At 36.9% G+C, this 26,411-nt stretch overlaps 1 protein-coding gene across 1 annotated transcript; it reads right to left on the reverse strand.

The window, feature by feature from the left end:
* Positions 1-809: 809 nt before the first annotated feature.
* LOC145767577 (cytosolic 5'-nucleotidase 3-like) lies at positions 810-16,232 on the reverse strand. The gene is made up of 7 exons (XM_082579426.1): positions 16,086-16,232; positions 9,987-10,056; positions 9,011-9,143; positions 8,177-8,266; positions 2,997-3,159; positions 1,842-2,042; positions 810-1,595 (listed from the first exon to the last, which is right to left on the reverse strand). Exons 1-7 carry the CDS (start codon positions 16,182-16,184, stop codon positions 1,485-1,487), a joined length of 867 nt encoding a protein of 288 aa, XP_082435552.1. The 5' UTR covers positions 16,185-16,232; the 3' UTR covers positions 810-1,484.
* Positions 16,233-26,411: the final 10,179 nt, after the last annotated feature.

Here is a 26,411-nt window from a genome sequence, read left to right on the forward strand (position 1 = left end):
AATTACAGTATTTCTAAAAACGTCTGAAAAAAAATATTCAGTTATTAACGTAGCGAAGCTATTGAAAGAACATTGACTATGATTTCATTGTAATAAGTTATTACATCAAATACTAAAAGAAGTTTTGTGCAAAGATGCAAGAAATTTGATGGTTTATTTACGGTAATTGGGACACAGACAGGTCTATGAATGTAGAGTGATGTTAAGTCAGCCTTGTTTACCTAAGTTAAATGTTTTGTTGCCTGTGTTTTCGAACACTGCCAAGTTGATGACTGTGGAGTTATTAGACCAGGGGTTGTCAACGCATGACTCTCGAGTCTGGCTCACAAAAACTTTTAGATTAACTTTTCATTACACCTGAAAATACACTCAAAATGCACCAAATTAAACCCAACGCTGTTTTTCTCATCTTCAGTACGGTAAACCCATGACCCCACTTTTACAACGCATCACCTGCCACTACATGTTAAAGCATTATATGTTTTTTATGGAAATAGATTTATAAAAATGTAGCTTTTATGGCTGTCTTATCTAAAAAGGTTCCCGACCCTTGTTTGAGAATATACACCACCTCAGAAGTTGTGAGTAATATTGCGTTTTTGAAAGTATATTTGCAACGACAAAATTTCAGCAAATTTTGTTCGCCCCTCTCCCAAATGTTTTACTCTCCTACGGCTATGTCTAGCACTAATCAAATACCATCAGAAGTGTGGCTGAGCAAACAGCTGTTCGCGTGAAAAGTGAGGGCAGTACGATCACTTTATGCGACAATGCCGTAAAAAAACATAAAATATACAAAAACACATTGTCCAATCAGTGGTTTTTATTTCACACTCACATAGGCCACAGCTTGTTTTAAAACTTGGGGTGGAAAAAAAGTAGCTTGTTTAACCACATCAGGAAAAGGACAAAGGTAGAATTTTGAGATTTCCTGAGAGTTTGGTGAAGATGAAGATAGGGGAAAAACAGTGATTCTGAGTCGCATCGTGGTTACGATCACAATCAGTTACAAATACGTCTGTAAACGTTGAAACAATGTAAAAATCTTGTGCAGGATTTGGCCGAGTTCAACGATGGAGCAAGAGCTTGCGTGATGCTCTGGGCTACGGCCGTGTGACACACCATGAAGGAGAAGAATGTAAAAATGATGAATTTAGCTGTCTGAGTAACTGATGATGTGCTACATGGCAACGCAGGGGACAAATGGAAACGCTTTGCTGCTAAACGAAATTAACAAGCGCTCGTTATGTCATAACAACTTCCATGTCACTTAAAATTAACGCTTGAAATGAAAAAAACAAAAGCATGGCTAAATTCGACTAACTTACTATATATTGAAAAAATAGAGAATGCAAAGAAATATGTGGTAGCAGTGTACGAATAAAAAGAACGTCTACTTTGTTTTATGAAAACTATGAAATTGTCTAAATTAGCACAAAATTAAGCAGCCTTTTAAACGTTTTCTCTATTAGTCTTGAATAGTGTTAAGCCGGGTTGATAACCTTTTCCACAATGGAAGATAATACATCGACAGTGTGATCTTCAACAATGACAATGTCCCATGCATCTTTGTATTTGGCGAGAGATTCGGGAGACTAAAAATGCAAATAAACTTCAATTAACATAAAACCACGATACCATCGCTTACAATAATGGAGACTTCAGTTTTAAGGTAAGACTTTAAACTATCATTCACTGTTATGCCATGCCATGTTATACCAGAATTAAGATGTGAAATGCGCTTAACCCATTCGCATCTAATCCACTAACAACATCAATAAAATATTGCACGCAATATCACAAAACAGTGCAAGTGTCATGAAGCAAAGCGAAAATCTTACCGGGTGGTTTAGATATCCTATTGTTAATAGAGTGTTCACATCTGGTACACCATGAGCCATGTTGAGGTCCCCCATCATGTCTCCTAATAGTATGATGTTGTGGCGGTGGCTTATTTCTTCAAAGTAAGAGGAGTGTTCAAGAGCCCCTTCATTTTTGTTGAATGTATGAATAGTTTTGCCTTTAAATCCAGTCATAACTCCCTAATCATAAAAAAAAACTGAGCTAATGAACGGTCAAAGCTTATAAACAATATATGCCAGTGTTGTCAGATAAGTTTTTTCTCAATGTAGGGATATTTAATGGTTTTAAAAAAGGTGAGGAGATTTGTCTTTTATGGACAAGTGCATCTTTTTAGCGTATACTGCAATTTTGTACGCCTGAGCCAGGTGGAGAACATTTTCTTTTCTTACGAATATCAAAACTTTCAGTTTCAATGAAAGTGGTTTGTAAACCAAAAAGTTTGCTTATGAGGTTAACAAAATTAAACCACATTGAGAGAGTTTTTATATGGTGGTGGGAAATGAAATGGTAAGCGTCTGGCAACACTGATTGATGCTGGTCGTTGAACTTGTTTGCATCATGGCGTGCACAAAGCAAACGACAGCAAGCATACTCAAGCTTAAGTAAAAATCCTCCATTCGTCAATTTTTCGAAAAATATTTTTTTGGGTGTTAATGATAATTTAAATGTGAAGCATTAAAACCACGGCAAACTCTTCCACCATGGGCCTCATGCTACCAGTTACTAGCCTACTATTTTTATAGATTGCGATACTAAAAATTTTACCTGCGAAAAAATTTTGAGTGAAGCCCATGGTCATTTAATAAGTTCATAAGCGCATTTCAATTACAATTGGGATCTCGGATGTAACGACACTTGTGATGAATCCAAATTTTCAAGATGAAAGATAAGCTGCAGTTGATTCTCAGCAAGCCTTGATTAGTTTGTGGGTACGATCAAAAAAAATCACGGAACTGGAAGATGAAAATCCCTATCATGTCAGGATTTTAATTTAGTGATAAGCCTGAAATAATAATGATCAATTTAACTACTTAACGATCATATTATGATGAAAAGATTCAGCACATACTGGTGGAATAAAAACAATCTCTTTGATCACTGGGCACTTTGAATTAATTAACATATACACGAACCTCTTTATCAAAGTCTATGATATTTGAAACTAATTTCATGTTCGGATAAAACTGCGATCTTTGCCGAATCACTTCTTCAATAATGTTTCCTAGCCCGGCCGATAGGATAAGCAATGGAATAGACTGCTCGTTTAAAGTTTGAAACAATTCAAGACACCCATCTCTGAAAGTAAACGATCCCAAGTCAATAAATAATAAGCAAAACAAGTTAGGGATATATAACACCATGTAACAAAAAATTAGTTGTGTCAAGTTTTTAGTATTTTTTGAAAGATATAGTTGATTAAAACATGCTTCTAGCAATTTTTTTCCACAAGTGTCGTTTAAAAAATATTTATTTAAGGTTTTTGAACTTCTAGTACCCTGTTTCTCAAGCTCTTACTCTAAATTCCTTATAAGGTCGGTAAACTATGACATCATAGTGGCTATCATTTTAGCTTCATAACTGTAGCTTGTATCATAACAATGATCTTTGTTTGGTCATAGTCGCGGAATAGAGCAAGTAGGCTACAAAATTTCAAGTTGTTTTTATTCACTATCAATGTAATCAGAAAATATAGAACTTAAAACGTTTCAATCATTCGTTGTTTCTTACAGTGTTCTGTAAAAAGCTCTAGCCTAAATTGCAGATAAATTGGGAATTGAATCATCTCGTGAATGCAAACTTTTTACTGATTGTTTTGAAACTTTTTGCTATGTTTGTGGTCTATCTATATCAGTAACCATATCAGACCAACAAGCGAAATGTGCAATGAAACAAAGCTAGAAGCAAAGCTTTTATACTTATGAAATGTATTTTGGTATGGAAATTAGTGACCAAATTGACCAAGTTAAAAGCTGTGCACCTTATGTGATCTGCAGAACACATTGGACCAATTTAGATAGCTGACTAAGGGAAAACGACATTTGATGCTACAGTATTTGCTAATTCAAGAGTTTGGAGAGAACCCCGAAACCATACAGAAGACCGTTGTTGCTATATGGTTGACAGCTCACGGTTTAGAAAAACAAAAAACCGATATGACATTGCATATTCTTCCATATTATGTTCTATTGCACCTTAGGGTGTTACATTTTTGTACAACCCAGGGCAAAATCGTTCAATATATCATTTATTTGATGGGTTTTTGCACAAAAACTAGTCAGCACAAAAAATAAATTAAAAATATTTATATTTTGAGGTTCCACGCTCTATGGGTAATATTGGATAAAATCTAAAAAATTCAAAAAAATGCAGGATTTTTATGCCTGCTATTTCTTGGATTTATTCATGTGTATTAACTTTTTTTTCAGCAAATGGTCTCTAAAAACAATAGTTTATAAAATCAAGTTGTTGTGTACTTATCTGGCAACCTAGAATATGAAAATCAAAGAAGAAAAAAAAAAAAAAATCTTCACGCGTCACTAGAAATTGGACTAAAATCTTAGATTGCATTGGTTATCCAACTGAGTTACCGCAGCTTCAACTTCCTACTAATGGTGATGTAGCAAGAGCTTTCTTTTGGTTAAGAAATAAAATAATGCTTGATCAAAATACTGAAAAAATTCCTACATTTGTTGAAGTAAAGACATTGTTAGTACAAAATATCATTCAGTTGTGGGGAAAAGCTGGTCTGCCACATGTTAACATTGATCGTGTAACTCAAATGACGAAAGAACTTTTTGATCAGGTGAAAAAACTTCAAGCTAAGCCATTATCTCATCTAAACTCCCCAGCATATTTAATGAAAGTAGCTGCATTTCAGAGTAAACTTGAGAACTTATTTGATGTGAGTTCCTGTAAGTGCAAAATAACAGTTGAGCAGCAATGGCACAAGAAAACAGTATGCAAATGTGATTTTGAAAGGCGCATTCCAGTGCTAGAACCAGGGTTTTTAACTGACCTGAGAAATAGGAGAATACAAGTGATTGGTGGTTTAGATATTCAGGAAACTGAAGCAAATATGAGAAGAATTAGCAAATACAGCTGAAGAAACAATACACCAGAACCATGTAGAGTTCTTTATGGACAATCAATACAGGGAAGCAGTTCAGCAATTGATGAAACCGAGTCTAATGGGTAGTGATGATAATTATGAAATGGAAAGTGCACAAATCCAAGTTGAAGAAGATGAGGCTGGGCCATCTAATCGTACAAAAAGGTTAAGTGTTGTTAGCACAGATAACTGTATTATGGCGGATAAAAAACTGGCTTCAAATCGTTTATCATCATCACTATTGAACTCAGCTGCTGAAATATCTGGACATCCAGAAGCAAAACGATCCCATGTTACAGTTTATCGGCATAAGTTGGCACTGAGGAACACGTTGCAAAAAATGATTAATGCTGTATACTATCAGCTATGCTTTGATGGAAAGCGAATATTCAACAGAGAAAGACTAGTATGTTTGGCCAATTTCACTGATGAAGAAATCTTCATAGCTCTTAAAACTTTTAGAAGAAATGAGAGCGTTACCGGGGAAGCTTGCTTTTTGGCAATAAAGGAGTTGATCCAACCCAGCTTTTTCAAGAAGATTCTATCTGTTATGACAGATACAACATCTCTTAACACAGGACACAGGCGTGGAATTTGTGCAAGAATTTCACAGCATGTTAATAAAGAGTATGAGCATGATGTGCTGTTATAGGAATGCTTATTTCACATAGTCGAATTGTATTTGGGAGATGTTATTAAAGCTCTTGATGGCGATACAACATCACCGGAGTTATTGCAGCATGGATCGGTTTTTAACTTTATTTCGAAGATTTCAAAACATTATCTTCTGGCTAATAATTTGACCACCCCTAATTTAAAACCAACTACAAAAAGTCAACAGATTTTATCTGACTTTTTGGAAGCTGAGTCCACTAAACCTGCTTGCAAGAAATCAATTCGAGATGATCAAGCAGTTTTACTAGCATTGGCTTGCAATACATTCAGACAAGTTCCAAGTTCTTTCTAAAAATATTTATTTTACAAGCAGGAGACAGTGGGACATGCAAGGTGGCTAACAACTGCAAATGGGTATTTGCGCATTTTATCATTTTGTCCATTTCAGTTGAATTCCTCACAACATGTTGTTCTGAACCAAATTTCCCAATTTATTGTTGATGTCTACACTCTAATGTTTTGTTCCATTTTTAAAAGACCCAGTGCGGTTGAAGGACCAGCCTTAATGCTTCTGGCAAGAGAATGGTCAGCTAGACCCCTCAAAGCTTTCTTTGATATCACCAGTAAATGTTCTCCTTGTATTTTATTGGGTGACGGAGGAATATGGCAAAGTTTCAAAAATAACCAAATGCCAAATGAAAGACTGATTGGGAATGTTAAGAAACCCTTAGAGGAAAAGAAAATCAAGGATAGCAATGATGACATGAGTGACGAAAAACTGAAAAAGATTGATACAGCGATCAGAGGATATGTTACTTGCATGACCACCAGTCTCGAATATCTGTAGGACACTTGATTTTTTTGTAATATTTCGTATGTTTAAAATATACAGATACACTAGTGAATTGTAGAAGATGAGAGTTTGATATTATTTAGTAATACAGTGCATGTATTCAAGGGCGTTGATAGGACGTGGGCAAGGGGGGGTCTTGGCCCCCCCTAGAATAATCAATATGATTGTGAAACGTACTATTTCAATAAGAAATGCCCCAAATTTTCCACTTAGCCATGACCAGAGGTGTAAAGTAATGAAAGTAATTCTACTTATGTAGATTACATAAGTGGCGCCCCCCTAAAAAATGTCAAAATTACAAAAACGCCCCCCCCCCCCCCTTAAAAAAAATTCTGCCGACGTCTTTGCATGTATTAGCCCATGTCTATGTTTCTTACCAGGACAGTTTCGATAACATTACTCATACTGTTACTGTGTTGTTCATATGATAAAATCGCCAATATCGGGTGAATCGTTAACGCAAGTGTGGAACCTCAAAATATTATTTTAAGTGAAAAATATTTTGACATAGTTTGTTTGAGTGCATTTCCCACCAAACAAACACTATATTGTAGTAGGTTTGAAAAAATGTAACACCCTATTGCACCTGTTTCGCATAGCAGTCAGCAGCTGAGTTGCCGATTCTCAAACCCTAGAGCAAAAAAAGCTGCATAAGACATGGTAGTGTCTCAAGATATAGAAAAAAGTCTCTCATGACGAATTCAACATACCTAATACAGACATAAATTCAGAATTTTGGTAATAGGCTCAACGAAACAATAATTATTATCACTTTTTGGAAACAATGTGATAGATAAAAGAATATGAAAAATGGTGTGTTTCATGTCCATAAAAATGCATTTCCTGCACTCCCATCTTGATTGTGTTGATCCCTATGGGGGATTGATGGAAGCGGAAAAGATGGTAAAAGATTTCATCTTATATGGAAAGAAAATATCTAGGGCGGTGGATTTGCAACATAAAATGGGGGGGGGGGGTGTATGGTCCGCAATACGAGAAGATTTCTCAGTGTATAGACCCAAGTCACACAAATGTGACCACTTTTGAAGTGTTTTCATCTTTGCATGATGCATATATGGCTTATATCTGGATTTTATTTCTTTGTGTTTGCATGTTTACACGTTTAATAGAAAACTATGCTGGTTAATACAGAAAATCTCTGAGTAAAATTAACAATCAGAAAAAGTGACATTTTATCAAAAGTAAGGACACTTCAGAATTTTTTTTGCTATTTTGGTGATTAGTTTGAAGTAACAGAACGCAATACATAAAAATTTTTCCGCAACTAAAAATTTTCCGAAATTTTGTTACATGGTGTAATAAACGCCTGTAGAGTGCAGACGTTGAATCAATGTAAAAACGATAGATTTTGATGTCTGGGATAATACTGTAAAGAGGTTTTCTTCATAAGTACAACACAAATAATTTCTTTTTATTCCAAAACGGAAAAATTAGGACATTTCACAGTTAAACAATGTAAAAACAAAATTCTATTTGAATAAGAACTTTCTGATGATCCCAATAAGGGTGAAACAGCCTGTTCAGGTAGTTTAGATCAAAATCAACTATATTTGATATAACCTACCATAGTACTTCGCTCTGCTTGACTTTTTTGCTTGGCATTGAGCACTTTTTTGTAGTATATATTTATTGTTTAAAAACAAAAAATTTTAACCAGAAAACTGAAAAGAATAAAAAGGAAATGTTCAAAGATATATTTAAGCAAACTTGCTTACTTCAAAAGCGCGTTTGATTGGCTAACAGCTTGCTTGATGTCAGAGAAACGAATCGTCGCACTTCCCATCGCTGTGTGAGCCTTATCCCACCTTCGTGTACAAGTCAAGCCGTAAGATAACAGAGATGTTTAAAAATCTACAAGTGATATGAGAACAAAACATGTCGATGCAAAACCGTTTGCAGAAACAACTGCAAACAAATTTAGTTCGTAGCGCATCCAGATGCTCAAGCAGAGACAAGCATTACGGACATGATCTCACTCACTTTGAAGTAAAATAGTATCGCTATGTTTAGCGAGTCTCCTGCAGTTGTGAACTTAGAAAGTGACAACTGAGCCAGCAACATTTTAGAAAGAGGCTGAAATTGGTGAATGATGAAACTGAGCAAACCGAAACTTGGAATGTCACAAGTCAGCAAAATGAGTTTGACAAGCAATGACCAAGCAGCTTGCAAGCAAGTCCGACATGAGCAGTGAGCACTTAAATCTCATTTGCTAACTTGGCAGTAGCTGAAAAGCACAGCTGAGTTGTCGCATGTCAAGTGGTCCAACGACCATGTCAAACAGTATGAAAAAACAACAACGGTGGAGTGATTTTGACACTTTGCTTGACAATTAAGGGGTTGTCAGTCAGGCAAGCCGCGTGGTAAGATTTAGAGTTTTATCTGACAATTCATTATATATAGGCTACCAATACCATACCGTACTTGAAAGCATAATGAAATTATTTGGGCACAAAGACTATAATCTGATCAGATTAAGCTCACAGAAAAACTGTTTGGAAAACATTTGGTAAGCAAAATATCTACAACATAGAGCTTGAAATTCACATTACCATTCTAACATGTATGGTATCTTTTCTTCTACTGACATGTCTGGATTCGTTTCAATGCCATAATATTTCTTGAAAACAGCAGTATGAGCTTCTCTTTGCTCTGGTGTCATATGTATACGAGCTTCAAGAATCCCTAAGCACAAAAAGGAAGAGCTGATTATTTCGAAAAGCTGATTGACAGGAACAGAAAGTGAAGAACACATAAGACAATACAATGAGTCAATATACAATAGCGTTGATGCAAGAAAGATCATTTATTCGCTAAACAGTAGAAATTTCATGTACAAATGCATAATTACCGTAACAGCTTTAAGAAAGTATTTCATCAAAAAAAAAAAATAACTTTTTCATTGATACTAAAACTGTAAGAAAATGCAATGGACCTGTGCAATGCTACTAAAAGTAATGAACAGAAACTGATAAAATATTGATTGTCATTATTGTAAAGAAGCAACACACTCATGATACATTGTTTGCAATTCATGCTTTCATCGTCCCAAAAGCAAAAGACTCAGTTATCACAACATGGTTTATAAGCTAACTTTCTGCAAACCGTTCAGTCACCCGGAAGTGAATATAAATACTACTATATTATATATATTACATTTTTTGCTTTTCTAAAGATCGTTTCTACGACTAGCACTTTCTAAAGATATATATATATAATTGGTAAAGCATTACAGGGGCAAAGCAGGAAGAACACAACATTTTTGCATTTGTAGTCAAAAGCAATTGACTGTGACAGCAGCAAGCTTATGGCAAGGTTACCAGTAATTTATTTCAGAACTAACAACAACTTTTAGAAAGTCCTGTATAAAAAAATTTAAACAAAAGTAAACTTTGATTGATTTAACACTGGCATAGCGTTACAGATTTGTTTATTTTTTTTTTAAAGTCCTGACTTCTGCACAAACCCAGTTTGAAAATCACTGCTTAAACACTAATTGTGTCTTATTGTTTAAATAAATTTTATTACCATGACTGCTTGGGCACCTTTCTCCATTAGATGAGTATCGTGTTAGGGTCATATCAAAATCACTAATAATCTGAAACACATTAGAAGTTTTGGAATAAAACAGGTAAGTTATTTTGCACCAGCAAAAGTTGTTTGCAATATGTAAGTAAATTACGATTATACTTCTAGTTTATTCTTCACAACTTCATCATAACTTCTTTCAAAAGTTTATTCTTGACTATATTTAAATTGGAATAAGTTAATAACAGAAAGACTTATATTTACATTGTAGTACTGTAGTAGTTTCAAATGACATTGTCACACTTGAAGCCTGTCGTCTTTTAGTCAGTTGTTAAATATATTTCCGCATTGTTAAACTGTGATGAAAGTTGAAACCACTGGGTAGTAGAATCCATGAACAGTCTAAAATCAAATGACTAACAGTTTGCCTACTTTTTTGAAATTTGGAAAAGTTGGTGGATTTTGATGGTCTCATCAATGAAGAGTAAAATTTTTTATTTTGTCATCTCGCTTAACTTGTTAACAGAAATCATCTCGTATCCTTCTAGAGCAAGGGTCTCAAACATGCGGCCCGGAAGAATGTTGTGGTGTGGCCGCAATGCATTTTTGAACATTCAAATGTAACAATTAAAATTTACTTAATAAGATAAAATTCCCTCCAAAATTGCTCAAAAAATGTGAAAATGCCCATCAAACATCACACGACTTCTAAGCGCCAGCCTATCGTCACGCCATTTTATTAGTGCAAGACTGCGAGAATCCCGAATTGGTGATCACAATCACATTGCCCATTCACTTATTGTGCCGTTATCACAATATTACTTGCAAGCTTGAATTTACATGCACAAAGGTATTGCAAACATTACTAATACTATTCTTACTAGTACTGCAGTTACTTTATTCCATTAAGTTTAAATATAAGCCTAGCAATATTATTTGACAATGATTGAAGCAACTTTCTTGTGTACCATCAAGTACCATGACAAGATTTAGACATTTCTTCAGTTGGCATTCAATTGACATTTGAAGCATCAGTTAAATACTTGAACATGATGTAACAGCACAACCAGCAAACTAACCTTTGTTCTACCATATCATACATGTTTAAAAATAATCAATAAACACTATTTGCTGAAAAATTAGCAGTTCATAATCATACACTTATGGTGAACAATTTAATTAATGCAATAGGAATAGCAAAGAATGTCGATTGCTCTATGCAAATGTTCGAATATTATATAAGGCAATGAAAATTATACTCTATGATACAAATAGAAACAAAATCTGAAAAAGCAGCAATAGGTAACCACTAACTAGGCGTCCTGAAAACGAGCAATAGCGCAGAAGAGCACCAAAATATAAAAAAATATGTTTAGAACATTGCGTATACCATTCCGTATACCAGGGGTCTGCTACTATTCGGTGAGTTCCTAACCTCTAACCCCTAACCCTTAAAAGGCAATGATAATTAGGCTACGGTACCCAATAATTTAAAAAAAATTGAAAAAATCATCAAATAGGGATCGGACTCACCGAAACGGGCCATTCCGGTACACCAGTGCTGTAAACATCAAGGAAATAAATTGACGTCAGCGCGAATTGCCTAAAAACTTTACAGCGTAAAGTGCTGCATCAGCTCTTAAAGAATTTGACGGCGTCAGCGCAAATTTCTAGCGCTATTTTAGCCAGGGTCTCACAAAACAGAAGTATTGCAACCAAGTTTAGGTGAACAATGGCTATAAATAAAGAGCAGGTTTTATGTTTTGAGACTGTATTGTAATTAGCTTCTTAGCTTATTAGTTATTTACTTGTAGAAACACAATTAGCATTTCAAAACGTTTGTCTGACAATCTGCTGCGTTTGGGACGCATAATGTCCTTTCCAAGTGAAAACATGTGTTCCACAGCAGCGCTGAATGGTATTGGTGTGTTGTATTTCAAAAACAAGTCTTGAAAACGTTTACTCGGAAAGGGATCACTGTTCCTAGCGTGCTGTGATGGCTTAGCACAGGGTTTCCCAAACTGTGGTCCGTAGCGATATGACAAGAAATTAAAAAGTCACACATATACGCTGTACAGTAGCCTACGTACCCTGTCAAGTGTCAAAGATAATTTAGACAGTTTTTTACAACTAAGATGATTTCGAACAAAATGGCCCGTTTTGGTGAGTCCGATTCGGTGAGTCCGATCCCTATTTGGTGATTTTTTCATTTTTTTTTTTTTTAAATTATTGGGTACCGTAGCCTAATTATCATTGGCGTTTTAGGGTTAGGGGTTAGAGGTTAGGAACTCACCGAATCGGACTCATCGAATAGTAGCAGACCCGATTTCGAAAGCCTTTTCTATCCAATATCGTAAATCTTACTTGTTGCATCTTCGTTGCAGTTAAAAAGTTGTTTACAAAAAATTAGTGCTCTGTGGCCCAAAAAAATTCACAAATAGTGGTCCGTGGCCCGAAAAAGTTCGGGAAACCCTGGCTTAGCATATATAAATCTTTTAACCAGGTCCACTGCGCCAACACCGCTGTTTTCAAGGCATAGAGCTCTTGAAATAAAGTATATCTTCGACCTCCACAATGACATTCATTGATTTCACTGGCCGACACAATTTTTGGTGCCGGCAGTTTTTGAACTGATTTAGACTAACTTTGGGGGGGCTGATTCCGAAAATGCAATCAGTTTTTCTCCATCAGGTCAACTTTTTAAGTTACAGTGATTTTGACTTTTTTACAATTGCCCTACAAAGTAGCACAAATACAATAGTTTTATTGCTGTTATTATGAAATTACAACCTTTATTATTACTCTTGCAATACACTTTAAAACAAACAATGAAAGCAGACAATGCCAAGACAATCGTTTTTTGTGTTAAATGCTAGTAGGTGCAAATCAAGACAGCATAATGGAGCTTTTTTTGGGGGGGGGTCTTATGCGCTAATGGCTACAACATCTGGAAGACGTTGTCTCAATAACACAAATATTTTCTCCTACATCTGTCGTGATTACGCCCTAGACTAGAGCTTAACAGAAAACCAATCAATGATTTTGTAAAGCGTGCTTATCTTGCTTACTTTAAAGTAAAGTCTGGGGAATCAAGATAAGTCTTGGGCTCTTCACATTGTTTGCAAAACTTGCTCAGAACATTTACGTCAGTGGACGAACAAAAGAAGAAAAGGATTAAGGTTTGCTATTCCAATGGTGTGGCGTGAACCAAAAGATCATAATAGCGACTACTATTTTGTGCAGTAAACATAAAAGGCATAAACAGGAAAAATAGGACTTCCTTGCAATATCCAAACCTAGCTTCAGCAATCAGGCCAGTGCTACACAGAGAAAAACTTCCTGTTCCTGATTTTGAAGGGTTGCCACAATTGGATTTACTTCCTGACAGCGAAGACGAGCAAGCTTCCACTGACAGCGATTCCACCCTTGCTGAAATCGAATTTCCTCCTGCTATTTTACCTTGTCAACTTTTTCTCAGGGAGAACTCAATGACTTAGCGAGGGATTAAAATTTATCAAAGAAAGCTTCTGAGTTACTGGTTTCAAGACTCAAAGAAAAAAAAAATTGAACCAGGTACTGTAATTACTTACTATTGGAAATGCCATGTCGAATTTTTGCCGTATTTTTCTCAGCAAAATGATAATAACTGTACCGATGTGGAAGGTCTTCTTAAAAAGTTTAGTGTCGCAGAATACAATCCTCAAGATTGGCAACTTTTTATTGACAGCTGTAAATGAAGTCTAAAATGTGTTTTACTGCATAATAGAAATGTTTATGGATCTGTACTACTTGGACATTCAACAACTCTCAAAGAAAAGTATAACGAAGTCAAATTTGTTTTGGAAAAAATTTCATATTATTAACACAATTGGACTTTTGCGTTGATTCGAAAATGGTTGGATTTCTGCTTGGAATGCAAGGTGGATGCGCAAACTTTCCTTGTTTTCTCTATTTGTGGTGACAGTAGGGCAAGAGATCAGCATTGGAAAAAGAAACATTGGCCTTTGAGAACTAAGAAGTGAAATGATTCCTGGCGAGAAAAATGTTCAAGCTCATACTCTGGTGCAGGGGTTTCCAACTTTTTTTACTGTTCATACCCCTTTGTCAGGTCAGAGCATTCTTCGTACCCCCAAAAAAATTCTGATTGAATTTTTCAGGTATATATTGCTAAATTAAATTGCTTTTATAACTCAATTAAACGTTAAATCGATACTTCACACAGAAATGCAAAAATTGCCAAAAGAAATTAAATGTCAGTTATTTTGTTTGTCACTTCTCAGTGAGACATTTGTTGCTGCTTCATTGATAAAATTCGCTCAAACGACGGTTCGATTTTACTCAAGGCAACACGTAAATCATCTTCCAATTGCAGACGATTTTTGTACTTATTTTTGATAGGCCGAAAAGCTACTTTCATGGTCGAAAAGCCACTTTCACAGTTATAAGTTGTTAAGAGAATTAACACTGTCATGGCTTCCATAGCAAGACTTGGGAAGGCTTCATAGCAACACACCAAAAATCTTCTAACTTTAATTTGTCAAATAAAAGTTTCAATTTTGGCAGCTTTTCATTTCTATGATCTTCTCCTTCAAATTATACCCTCATCCGACATTTTTGTTCAATCAAACAGAAATGGATTTATAATCCAATGCTGGAAATATTTCAGCAAAAAAGTAACCATCGAAAGAATCAACCAACCAGCATCTTTAAATGGGAAATAATTTAATTTTTGACATTTAGCAGCAAAAAGTTATTTGCAATTTGATCAAACCAAAGAAAATTAGCAAGGTTTCCATTTTCAGCAGCAGCAAGTAAAAAAAAACGCATTGTTATGACTTATGAGACAATGAGGCTTCTTAGCCTGCTAAATAACATCCATTATTTGTAAATAATTGTTTGTTTTTTTCAAAGTAAAGACCGTAATGGCATAATACAATTTACAATTCCAAAATAAGTACTGTGAAATCTGCTTGAAAAGCTGCTCTGTGACCAAAGGATCTTCGTACTCCTGGATGTTTAATCTCGTACCCCCAAGGGGTACGAGTACCCTCGGTTGGGAACCCCTGCTCTGGTGGACTGATCAAAAGTTGTGTTACCTCCTCTTCACATTAATATAATAATAATGATGGTGATAATAAATCTAGACTACTTTCCTGATAATCTTGGCGATTTGAGTGACGAGCAAGGGGAGCAATTTCAAGTTAAAGAAAGGGAAACTTGTTTGACGCAATAATGGATCGCTACAAGCTGACTATTGCTGGTATATTAAACGCAATGATGCTTTTGCAGTTCACTCTCATAGATCTCTTAAGCGCAAGTTTATGGCAGACACTTAATTAAGAAAGGTGAAGAATAAAAAGCCGCCATACCTATCAATCCTATGTTTATGTGTACGTTTTTAAGTTCTTTGTTGGCTTGCTGAAATTGATTTGTGTCTTTTAACAATATATTTGACTCGTGAAAAGACTTTACATGAGCAATTATGCATAAGTGCACTCATGCAGTGGAATCACCGTAACTAGAAAACTAGACCTGATACACAAAAACTGACTGCATTTTTGAAATCAGCGACTCCAAATTAGCTAAAATCAGTTGAAATACGGTACGTTCGGCACCAAAAAAAAATTTTTTTTGTTGGCCAGTGTTTTCTTCTTTCTCTCTCTGATCCCTCTTCTGGATACTGTTCACGATATGAGTGATCACCATTTGGCGAATTTCTTCCGCTTGTATTCCAGGTAGCCATTCCAACCAACGCGAAAGCGGGTAATTCGGATAAGTCGCCCTGGCCAGAATACATCGTGAAACTCTGATTGTGAAGCTAGATTTTCCATGAAAACAAAAAAATGACGCAACGCTTGACGCTTAAAATCGGCAAAATAGTTGACGTCGCTATCACTTCCGCCAACTAAAAAATAAACTGACGGCGCTAGCCTCAGCGTCAACAAAAAGTTGACGCAATCAAATTGACGGCGTCAACGTACAACACTGCCGTATACATCGAAAACAAACAAATGTCATATTTAAAAAACAAGGCTTTAATACAAATGCTTTAATAATATATATAATAATGTATACATAATATCGTAACCAATAAATTACCTGTAGTGATGATTTTCCTCCTTTGAAAATAGCTGCAAGTTTTTCTTTGACTTTTGATTCATCTTTTATATGAACATTGGGTTTTGCTAGCTCTTTCATTTTGAAACAAAACTTTCCTAGTTTTATGCAGTATCAATTTAAACAATGCAACCTATGACACAATTACAAAGCCACAAAATCAGCTTGGGGATGTTGTTAGTTGAAGCTTTATATAGCATTCTGTAGTTTTTCCGTAAAATTTAAAAAATTCGCCGAGGTGGCCCACCTTTTCCTATTGTGCATACTGCATAAGGGGTCTGCTACTATTCGGTGAGTCCGATTCGGTGAGTCTGATTCGGTGAGTTCCTAACCTCTAACCCCTAATCTTAACCCCTAACCTTAAAACGGCAATGATAATTAGGCTACGGTACCCGATAATTTAAAAAAAAAATTGAAAAAATCCCCCGTTAAAGGATCGGACTCACCGAATCGGACTCACTGAATCGGACTCACCGAAATGGGCCATTCCGGCATATAAGGCACATTTTAAGGCAGTGGCTATTTGACCGGCGCCGGTCTTTGAATCTGAAACACTATTTGACCGGTCATGACGTCACTCTATAGGCACTTCTTTCTTTTTCTCTTTCAAAGCAAAAGACGAGAAGAGTGCGTATATAACTTGTAAATTCGACGATTATCTTCAACTGATTGGATGGCGCATGGGTTACGTCTCTGGTTGGTGTTCCAGAGTGAATGAGTTCGATACTTCGCGGAAGCGTTTTTTTTTTAATTTTTTTAAACTAAATTTTGACCCGAAGTGACTCAATCGTTAGGCTGCTGCATTTTTGTAGTCAATTTTTATTTTCGGAAGCCTACAGCCCAATTTTTTATGTCTTTTCCACTACAGAGTTTTTTAATTTTCTTGAATTTGAGAATTTCTCTGGATAATTTTCCGTGACCGTGTTTTCCGAACGACCTATTACATTTTTGCGATGTGACCGTGTTTTCCGAACGACGCATTACATTTTTGCGTCGTTCGGCAAACACGGTCACATCCTCTTATGACGAACGGAAAATTATCCAGAGAAATTCTCAAATTCAAAAAAATAAAAAACTCTGACTTTATTACTCATAGTTGAAAAGACATAAAAAATTGGGCTGTAGGCTTCCGAAAATAAAAATTGACTACAAAAATGCAGCAGCCTAACGATTGAGTCACTTCGGGTCAAAATTTAGTTAAAAATTAAAAAAAAAACGCTTCCGCGAAGTATCGAACTCATTCCCTCTGGAACACCAACCAGAGACGTAACCCACGCGCCATCCAATCAGTTGAAGATAATCGTCGAATTTACAACTTATATACGCACTCTTCTCGTCTTTTGCTTTGAAAGAGAAAAAGAAAGAAGTGCCTATAGAATGACGTCATGACCGGTCAAATAGTGTTTCAGATTCAAAGACCGGCGCCGGTCAAATAGCCACTGCCACATTTTAACCCATACACTAAAATAGGTCAATTTAATTGTTAACTAGTTGAACAATGTGTTTACTTTGGAATATTGCATTATTTTCTAAGTTTTTGAGGGGCATGAGAGTGAGACAACTTTTACCATTCAAATCCATTGCTCAAACCCTGTGTGTCCAATGCCATACAACTTGGTGAATAAATTATGATTGAGCAAATAAAAAATTCGCAAAAGGGGAGAAAATTACGTTTTTTTTCTGAATTTGGAGGGGATATGGCAAAGTGGGCCTCCTGGATCCATTGCGCGGTGCTTTAAGGGTACCTCTAAACATAGCCGTACGAGACCAAACCATTTTGGGGGGGCAGAACGTAAATTTTCCCAAATGTGCACGCTTTTATACAAATTGCCCAAAAATAATGTATGCGGTGCGTGATAACAGTGAAAAACTAACATAACAAGATCACCAGCAGTGGCGTAGCCAGTAATTTTGAAGAGGAGGGGTTTGACGGCGTGTTGCGCTTACAGCGACACCCAGCAGTGGGGGGTCTGGGGGGCCTCTCCCAGAAAATTTGAAAAATTACTTTGAATTTGGTGCATTCTGAGAGTATTTTCACCAAAATGTGGTTATGAATATTCCTGTAAAATGGTGCTGTCCGGTGGCATAGCAAAAGGATAAGATCATGTTTTCGGAAATAAAGCTACAAGTCTCTATGTTTTCCTGTGGCTAATTCCTGGCTGAGATATTTGAATGTTTGGTAATGGCAAAACTTGCTCTTTGCAATACCCAACCCCCCTCCCCCCCCCCCCTGGCTAAGCCACTGATCACCAGCTAGCTAGAACTTCTTACCAAAGTAGGCTAATCAAGATAGAACAACTGAATTCATCTTTGAAGATACCTTGCTTGTGCATTGCGCAATGCTTCTGCACTTTGGCATGGTAAGTAAGAGTAACAAATATTGTTTTACACACCACAAATAATAAACAACACCACTTAAATATTCAGTTGTTATATATGTCATAAAAGACTCAGAAAAATAGACTTCAGGAAACCGGCTCAGGGTGACCATGCGGATTCAGAAAAAAGTACATAATAGAGAAATTATAATTAAATGTAATAAAACACAGACATAGCCTACTAGGCTACTTCTGTTTTAATAAACTTTGTTCAATCAATTAAAGTAGTTATGATGATACGAATTTTAGTACAAAAATAAAAAGGTCTGGCAGCACTACTTCTAAAAATATAGTTAGGCTAGGTAATTTGATGACAAAAATAACTAATATACCAGTGACGTTCGGTGGCTTAAACCGTTGGGAAAGCAACTTGGAAATATGCTGCAGCAAGGTAGTAGGCACGAAGGGCGTAACCGTCGGGCGAAGCTCGAAGGCGTGTTGCCGAAGGCAACACTTCCAGCGGGGGGTCTGGGGGGCCTCCCCAGAAATTTTTGAAAAACACTTCTAATTTGGTGCGCTCTGAGAGCATTTCCAAAACAAATCAAAAATAAAAATCTGTCAAATTGTGCTTCGCCTATGTCGTGATCATACATCCATTTAATGTTTAGAAGTCATGAACAATCTTAATTTTAACGTTGCAGGACCAAACTCCTGTGTTAGACATGGAACAATAGTTGTCTAAATGTTTAATTCGTCATGAATATTCATTCTCAGATATTCAGTTAAGCCTACACTACAAAAACTAGCACTTAGGCCTAAACATTACAACCGCAAGCAATTTGTACAAAAAGCTGGATAAGTTTGCCTCCTGCGTATAGAAGCTTAACAAACTAAATATTGCACCCGCACCTGAACGTTCATTGGCGAAGTAACGTTATATCAACGCTGTAAAAAGGGCAAAGGCATGACTATGAAAGCTAGTACAGTAGGCTAAAGTACATGGCGAGGAGACATCAAAAAACAGCAACAAGCTTATTGGCATTATGATGCTGTGCGTGTACCGTGACGAGATACCATTCTGACGAGTTAGTCTAGTCGCTCTAGCGAATGTACGCATTGACGTCACTGGGAAAGCACAACTAACCTACCATAACCATAACACATCTGATTGGCTAAGCAGCTGGTGACGTTTTGCAAAACGGGTGAGGATTGGTTAAAACGAAGGCGTTTTTTGACATTTTTGAATCTGAGAAAGCAAGTTTGATAGTTGCTTACCTGGAGCTTCAGTGATTGTTTCTGACAGAAGCGTTTTCGTCAATTGGCATTTATAGGCAGGACATGCGGTTTGGTGAGGACTTAGACTACTCACAAGCGTTACGAGTAATTTTAGTCGCGAATACAGTATTTTCAAGTTAAAATAGACGTGATAAAAATAATAAGTTAAACCTAGAATTCAGTCATTATATTTTGCATAGTTTTTGCTAAGGTAAGCACTGCTTTCCTTGCTTTCCCTCACCAATCGTCACTGTAATATACAGTATTCTAAGTTTGTATACAGACGGTGACGTAGGATTCAAAGAACCCAATTAGCCTAACAGTACGTATTTACATTGATTTAATGTCTGAATATTGAATAATATTCAATCATCGGATTTGCAGAAGGCGTCGTTGGATTTTCAAAAAATCGCCGAACAGGCAACTTGCCGAAAAAGGCTCTCGCCGAATAGGGAACTCGCTGAATAGTAGCAGAACCTTTTATAAAAGTAAATAAACAAAGCTAAGCAACACCTTAACATTCTTTTAACAGGTATAACATGTTTTTGTTAAATGTTGTGGTGTTGCTTAGCTATGTCCGTTTATGGTTGAAAAAGTACTGTGACGTCCCCACCAGAATTGTTTTATAAAAGTAGGCTATTAATTCACCAGATTTATATAAATTCATATTTTGTAGTTGCCCAAATCAAGATGATGTATTTATGGATATTATGAAAAAATTAAAGACTTTGTAAATTTTGGTGCCGAGGCAACTGCATCATGCCAATTTGGGCAGTTTTATAAATAGACTATGATCAGATAATTTCATATTTTTTGTTGCCCAAATCTAAACGATACAGTTATGTAAATGGGAAAAATTAATGAATTTGTTCATTTTGGGGAAACTGCCTCATGCTAATTTGCAGAGATGTACGTATGCGCAGCAAATTCTACGCCGCATACATGCGGCGTAGACTTTTTGTGTGCGCTAACGCTTGCGGCCACATTTTTTTGGATAGTTTGCGCTTGAGGATGCGCCGTAAAGTTTTCGCGGTTTTTTAGCGCATAGCGTCAACGCATACTTTTTAATGTCTTAGTTGTTGTTTGCAATTTTTTTTGTCAAACTGCGAAATGTTAACGTCTTGCAATTGCCCATTGTTCTAGTGTTGTGTCACAGTGTCATCTATTGTTCAGTCAGCTGGAGTTTGTTTGTATATCGCACTACTGCCTTTGACGCTAGAGTCCCACGTGGAGACTGAAGTCTTGCAGAAAAAATAAAAGAATTAGTAAAAACAACTTAGGCCTACTGAGAAATTACGGGTCAGAACAGAAATGTAATGTAAGCAAGCAAGTAGGTAGGTTGGTAATGCCGCTCCATGTAAAATGTAAACAATGACTTGGCTTCGTAGTGTGAAGTTTTTTTTAGTCAAGCAGTGTTGAAGGCGTTTGTAAGTAATTGTGAGCACTTTAATTTATATTAGTTAAGTCTTGCATTTTGGGGCAAATCAGAAACTTCTCAGGCAATGAGCAGTGCAGCCTATGTATCTAAACAAACTCAAATATTTGGTCTCCGATCGTGATTGCTTGCATGATGTTGTACTCTGTATGTTATATGTAGTACATTACTTAGCCGGTTATTCTTGTTGTAGGCTATGTAGCGTAGACTGCGTAGTAATGTGTAGGCCTACATACAGTAGGCTATCAAGCTAAGGTAATTTTTACTTGACAATTTATACATTCTGTTGCGTAAGTATGTAATTATATATGTTTTGTAATTTGATGAGCAGATGAGCAGTTTAGCAAAACATGCATCCAGGGGCCAATTGTGAGAGGCTTTTGAGTAGCCTACTGCTAATAACACTAGTAATGCTAACTATCCCTGAATGCTAATAACAAAGAGTTGTGCAGTTCAGAATCTAAACTTGCTTGTGTCTGGCAGTTTTGTCTTCCATTAACCCACTTTTCAAAAATCTTATCAGAAAAAAGCATAGAGCTTACTGAGAGAATTATGGCATTAAAAGCAACATTAGTCTTATTCAAAATCAAACGGAATTATTTTAAAAAGAGTGTTTTTTATAATGGATTTTTAAGGAGCGACAGTTAGTAGCCTATAATAGGCTACTAGAATTTTCTTGATAGGCATATGCTACAGTTTCTTACACTACACTATTGTATTCAGGGAATAACTTACGGTAATACTAATCTTCAAGTGAAATGGAGCATGATAATACAAATCCATGGTCCTACATGGAAAAGTATTTTAAGCTCTTCTTCGAAAAGCAAAAACTTATATTTTCAATGCCAGATGTGCCTTCCGGCCAAAAAGATAATTTCTTGTAACGAGAAATCGCGAAGTGGCTTGAAAAGTGTGTTGGTTCGAGTGGTTTATACCGTGTGAATGTTTGGCACCTAGCAAACAAAATGAGTTTGCGCTAGAGTATGCGCTAACGCTGACGCCGCCAACTTTTTTTACAAGTTGCGTTGACGCATGCGGCGTATAGTTTTTCGAACGTTTGCGTTTGCGCTGACGGCGTCAATATTTTTTGTATGCGCGTACATCACTGCTAATTTGGCCAGTTGCATAAACAGACTAATCAGTATTATCAAATAATTTCATGTTTTCAGCTGCCCAAATCAACACGATGCATTTGTGAAAATTAATAAAATTAGCTATATAGCAAATTTTGCGTTTTGATTTGGGCAGTTTCACAAAAGTATAGGAGACATATTTTGGTGGCTTCCCAAATTGTCATGATGCAGTTGGTTAAATGCATTTCGTAGTACAGTTTGATCACCATGCAATACAATACATCAATACGGGTGTGCCAAATGAAAAATTTGCGGCACATTTCTTGTGCAAATAAGAGGCTGTACTTAGTTTGATAGGTAAAAGATACTAATTTATAGTTTTTCTTAATTCATGCAATTTTGTAGCTTTTTATATTGCAATTTTTGCCCTAATAATTTCAAGATTTTGCCCGAATTTGCGACGTTTTGAAACAACAGGGGGGCGGCTGCCCCCCCTGCCCCCCTGGCTCGTACGGCAATGCCTCTAAATACCCATTGTCAGGCATTGTCAGGCATTGTCGGGCATTGTCAGGCATTGTCGAGCATTGTCAGGCATTGTCGGGCATTGTCAGGCATTATCGGGCATTTTCGGCTTTTCGGGGGGTTGTGGAGCATTTTTAGGGGTTGTCGAGCATTTTCAGGGGTTGTCAAGCATTGTAGAGTAGCTACTTTCAGGCATTGTGGGAGATTTTCAGGCATTGTCTAGGATTTCCAGGCATTGTCGACCATGATCAGTGGATTTCAGACGGATTTTTTAGGCATTGTAGAACATTTTCAAGCATTGTCGAGCATTTTCAGGGGTTGTCAGGCATTGTAGAGTGGCTACTTTCAGGCATTGTTGGGAATTTCCAGGCATTGTCTAGGATTTCCAGGCATTGTCGATCATGATCAGTGGTTGACAGGTTTGGTAGTCATTGTGGAACATTTTCAGGCATTGTCGAACATTTTCAGGGATTGTTGAGCATTTTCAGGGGTTGTCAGGCATTGTAGAGTAGTTACTTTTAGGCACTGTCGATAATTTCCAAGCATTGTCTAGGATTTCCAGCCATTGTCGATCACTATCAGCAGTTGACAGGCTTATTAGGCATTATAGAACATTTTCAGGCATTGTCTAACATTTTCAGGGGTTGTCAGGCATTGTAGAGGAGCTACTTTCAGACATTGTTGGGCATTTCCATGCATTGTCTAGGATTTCCAGGCATTGTTGATCATTATTAGTAGTTGAGGAGTTTGTCAGGCATTGTCGAACATTTTCAGGGGTTGTCGAGCATTTTCAGGGGTAATCAGGCATTCTAACAAACCTATCAACCACTGAATATGTTCGACAATGCCTGGAAATCCTAAACAATGCCTGAAGATGTCCGACAATGCCTGCCAGAAAGAATCTAAAGTACTTTACAATGCCTGAGAATCCCTGACACCTGAAAACGCTCGACCACCCCTGAAAATGTTCGACAATGCCTGACAAACCCCTCAACCACTAATAATGATCAACAATGCCTGGAAATCCTAGATAATGCATGGAAATGCCCAACAATGCCTGAAAGTAGCTACTCTACAATGCTTGACAACCCCTGAAAATGCTCGACAACCCCTGAATATGTTCGACAATGCTTGAAAATTTCCGACAATGCCTAACAAGCCTGTCAACCATTGATAATGATCAACAATGCCTGGAAATCCAAGACAATGCCTTGAAATTATAGACAATGCCTGAAAGTAGCTACCCAGTAAACATTTTTTCTTGGCCCAACGTTGGCTGACGGTTGTTCGGGTTGGCTGAGGGTAGTGTAGTTTTGCCAACTTTGCCAACTTTTGAAATATTTTAATTGAAGATACCTTCGAAGAATTGTTTAAGTTTCCTTCATGGTATGCCCTTTACAGTTGTAATGGGACAATAAACATGCAAAAAAACTTAGAATTAGGAAGTCGTTCTTTTTAATGTTGGTGTGCAGTTGTACAGAACGTTGGGCCAACGTCATTATTTGCGGGCGAACTACGGTAACCCCTCAATTTTTTTACGTTATAGCTATAAGTAAAAAAAAAATTTGAAATGTTTTTCTAAATCATGCATCACTATATGAGGATCACTAATTCTGAAAAAAAAACACTAATGCACAAATTTAGCTGCAGTTTTTCAAGTTTGTTAGCAGCAGCTAGTTTTTTTTAGTGTTCTACTATGGCTCTATATAACTATACTCTGCCTTCTTAAAATTGATCAGGGCTGTAGTTTCATCTCGCAATTTTTACGTGCTTCGTTCATTTAATACTCTACAATGCCTGACAAACCCTGAAAATGCTCGACAACCCCTGAAAATTTTCGACAATGCCTGAAAATATTCTATAATGACTAAAAAATCTGTCAACCACTGATAATAATCGACAATGCCTGGAAATCCTAGACAATGCCTGGAAGTAGCTACTCTACAATGCCTGACAACCCCTAAAAATTCTCGACAACCCCTGAAAATGTTCGACAATCCCTGAAAATGTTCGACAATGCCTAACAAGCCTGTCAATCACTGATAATGATGGACAATGCCTGGAAATCCTAGACAATGCCTGGAAATGCCCAACAATGCCTGAAAGTAGCTACTCTACAATGCCTGACAACCCCTGAAAATGCTCAACAACCCCTGAAAATGTTCGACAATGCCTGAAAATGTTCTAACTTATAATGACTAACAATCCTGTCAATCACTGATAATAATCGACAATGCCTGGAAATCCTAAACAATGCCTGAAAGGAGCTACTCTACAATGCCTGACAACCCCTGAAAATGTTTGACAAAACCTGAAAATGTTCTATAATGACTACCAAACCTGTCAACCACTGATAATGATCGACAATGCCTGGAAATCGTAGACAATGCCTGGAAATTATCAACAATGCCTGAAAGTAGCTACTCTACAATGCCTGACAACTCCTGAAAATGCTCGACAAGCCCTGAAAATGTTCGACAATGCTTGAAAATGTTCTATAATGCCTAACAAACCCGTCAACCACTGATCATGATCGACAATGCCTGGAAATCCTAGACAATGCTTGGAAATTCCCAACAATGCCTGAAAGTAGCTACTCTGCAATGCCTGACAACCCCTGAAAATGCTCGACAACCCCTAGATATGCTCCACAACCCCTAGAAATGCTCCACAACTCCCCAAAAAACGACAATGCCTGACAATGCCCGACAATGCCCGACAATGCCCGACAATGCCCGACAATGCCCGACAATGCCCGACAATGCCTGACAATGCCTGACAATGCCTGACATTGCCCGACAATGTCTACAATGCCTGACAATGGGTATTTAGAGGTACCGGTGCTTTAAAATCAAATACAGTACATAATAGCATACTATGACCAAGGTCTATGAGAGGTGGGTACGGAGGGTACGGCATACCCTTGAGGGCCCAGGACTGTGATTGTTGGGGGCCCAAAATTGTGATTATATTATATAGTTTACGCGCAAAAATGTTTGGTTAAAGTCATCCTAAACGATTAAGTTCAAGCATAAAGTTGTTATTCTTTAGTCCCGGCAGGCCCGTAATGTAGAAAATGGGCCCGGAAAGGTAATTGAATGCATTGCAGTGCCCAAAGCGGTAATTTAATGCTTTACGTGCAAAAGTGTTTTGTTAAAAACACCCTAAATTAAATCATAAAAGTTAGTTATTCTCCTGTCCAGAGGCATAGTGTAGCAAAAGTAGGGTTGAGAAAAACCCGGGCTTTTTTTGAAAACTCAACCCGCTAGGTTTTTTTAAAAAGCCCGGATATTTTTGGGCTTTTTTGTGTTTTTTAAAACTTTTTGAAAAAGGTAGTTTCACGATTACTCCACTTCAAGATGAATTTGGAGTAGGAGCCGGAGTCAATACTTTCGGAGCAGGAGCGCAGCCGGACTAAAAAAAAGTGATTTTGTTCACCTCTGCTAAGCATGTGGTGAATGCAAAAGTTAATGAAGAAAGGTTATTGGTCAGATGATTAATTTGATTATATTTTAACAAGATGTTTTATTTTAGCCTTGGTAGAGAGCTTGACTTGTTTGACCAGATACACATAACACTCAGTAACGTTAACGGATTTAACATTATTTATTAAACACACAAAAAAAACAAGAAAAAACTAATAAATCCAACATTTACAACACCACATAGTGTCCTCACTAACAAA

The sequence above is a fragment of the Aplidium turbinatum genome, chromosome 3 (assembly GCF_918807975.1).
Source record: "Aplidium turbinatum chromosome 3, kaAplTurb1.1, whole genome shotgun sequence".
Classification (NCBI taxonomy): domain Eukaryota; kingdom Metazoa; phylum Chordata; class Ascidiacea; order Aplousobranchia; family Polyclinidae; genus Aplidium; species Aplidium turbinatum.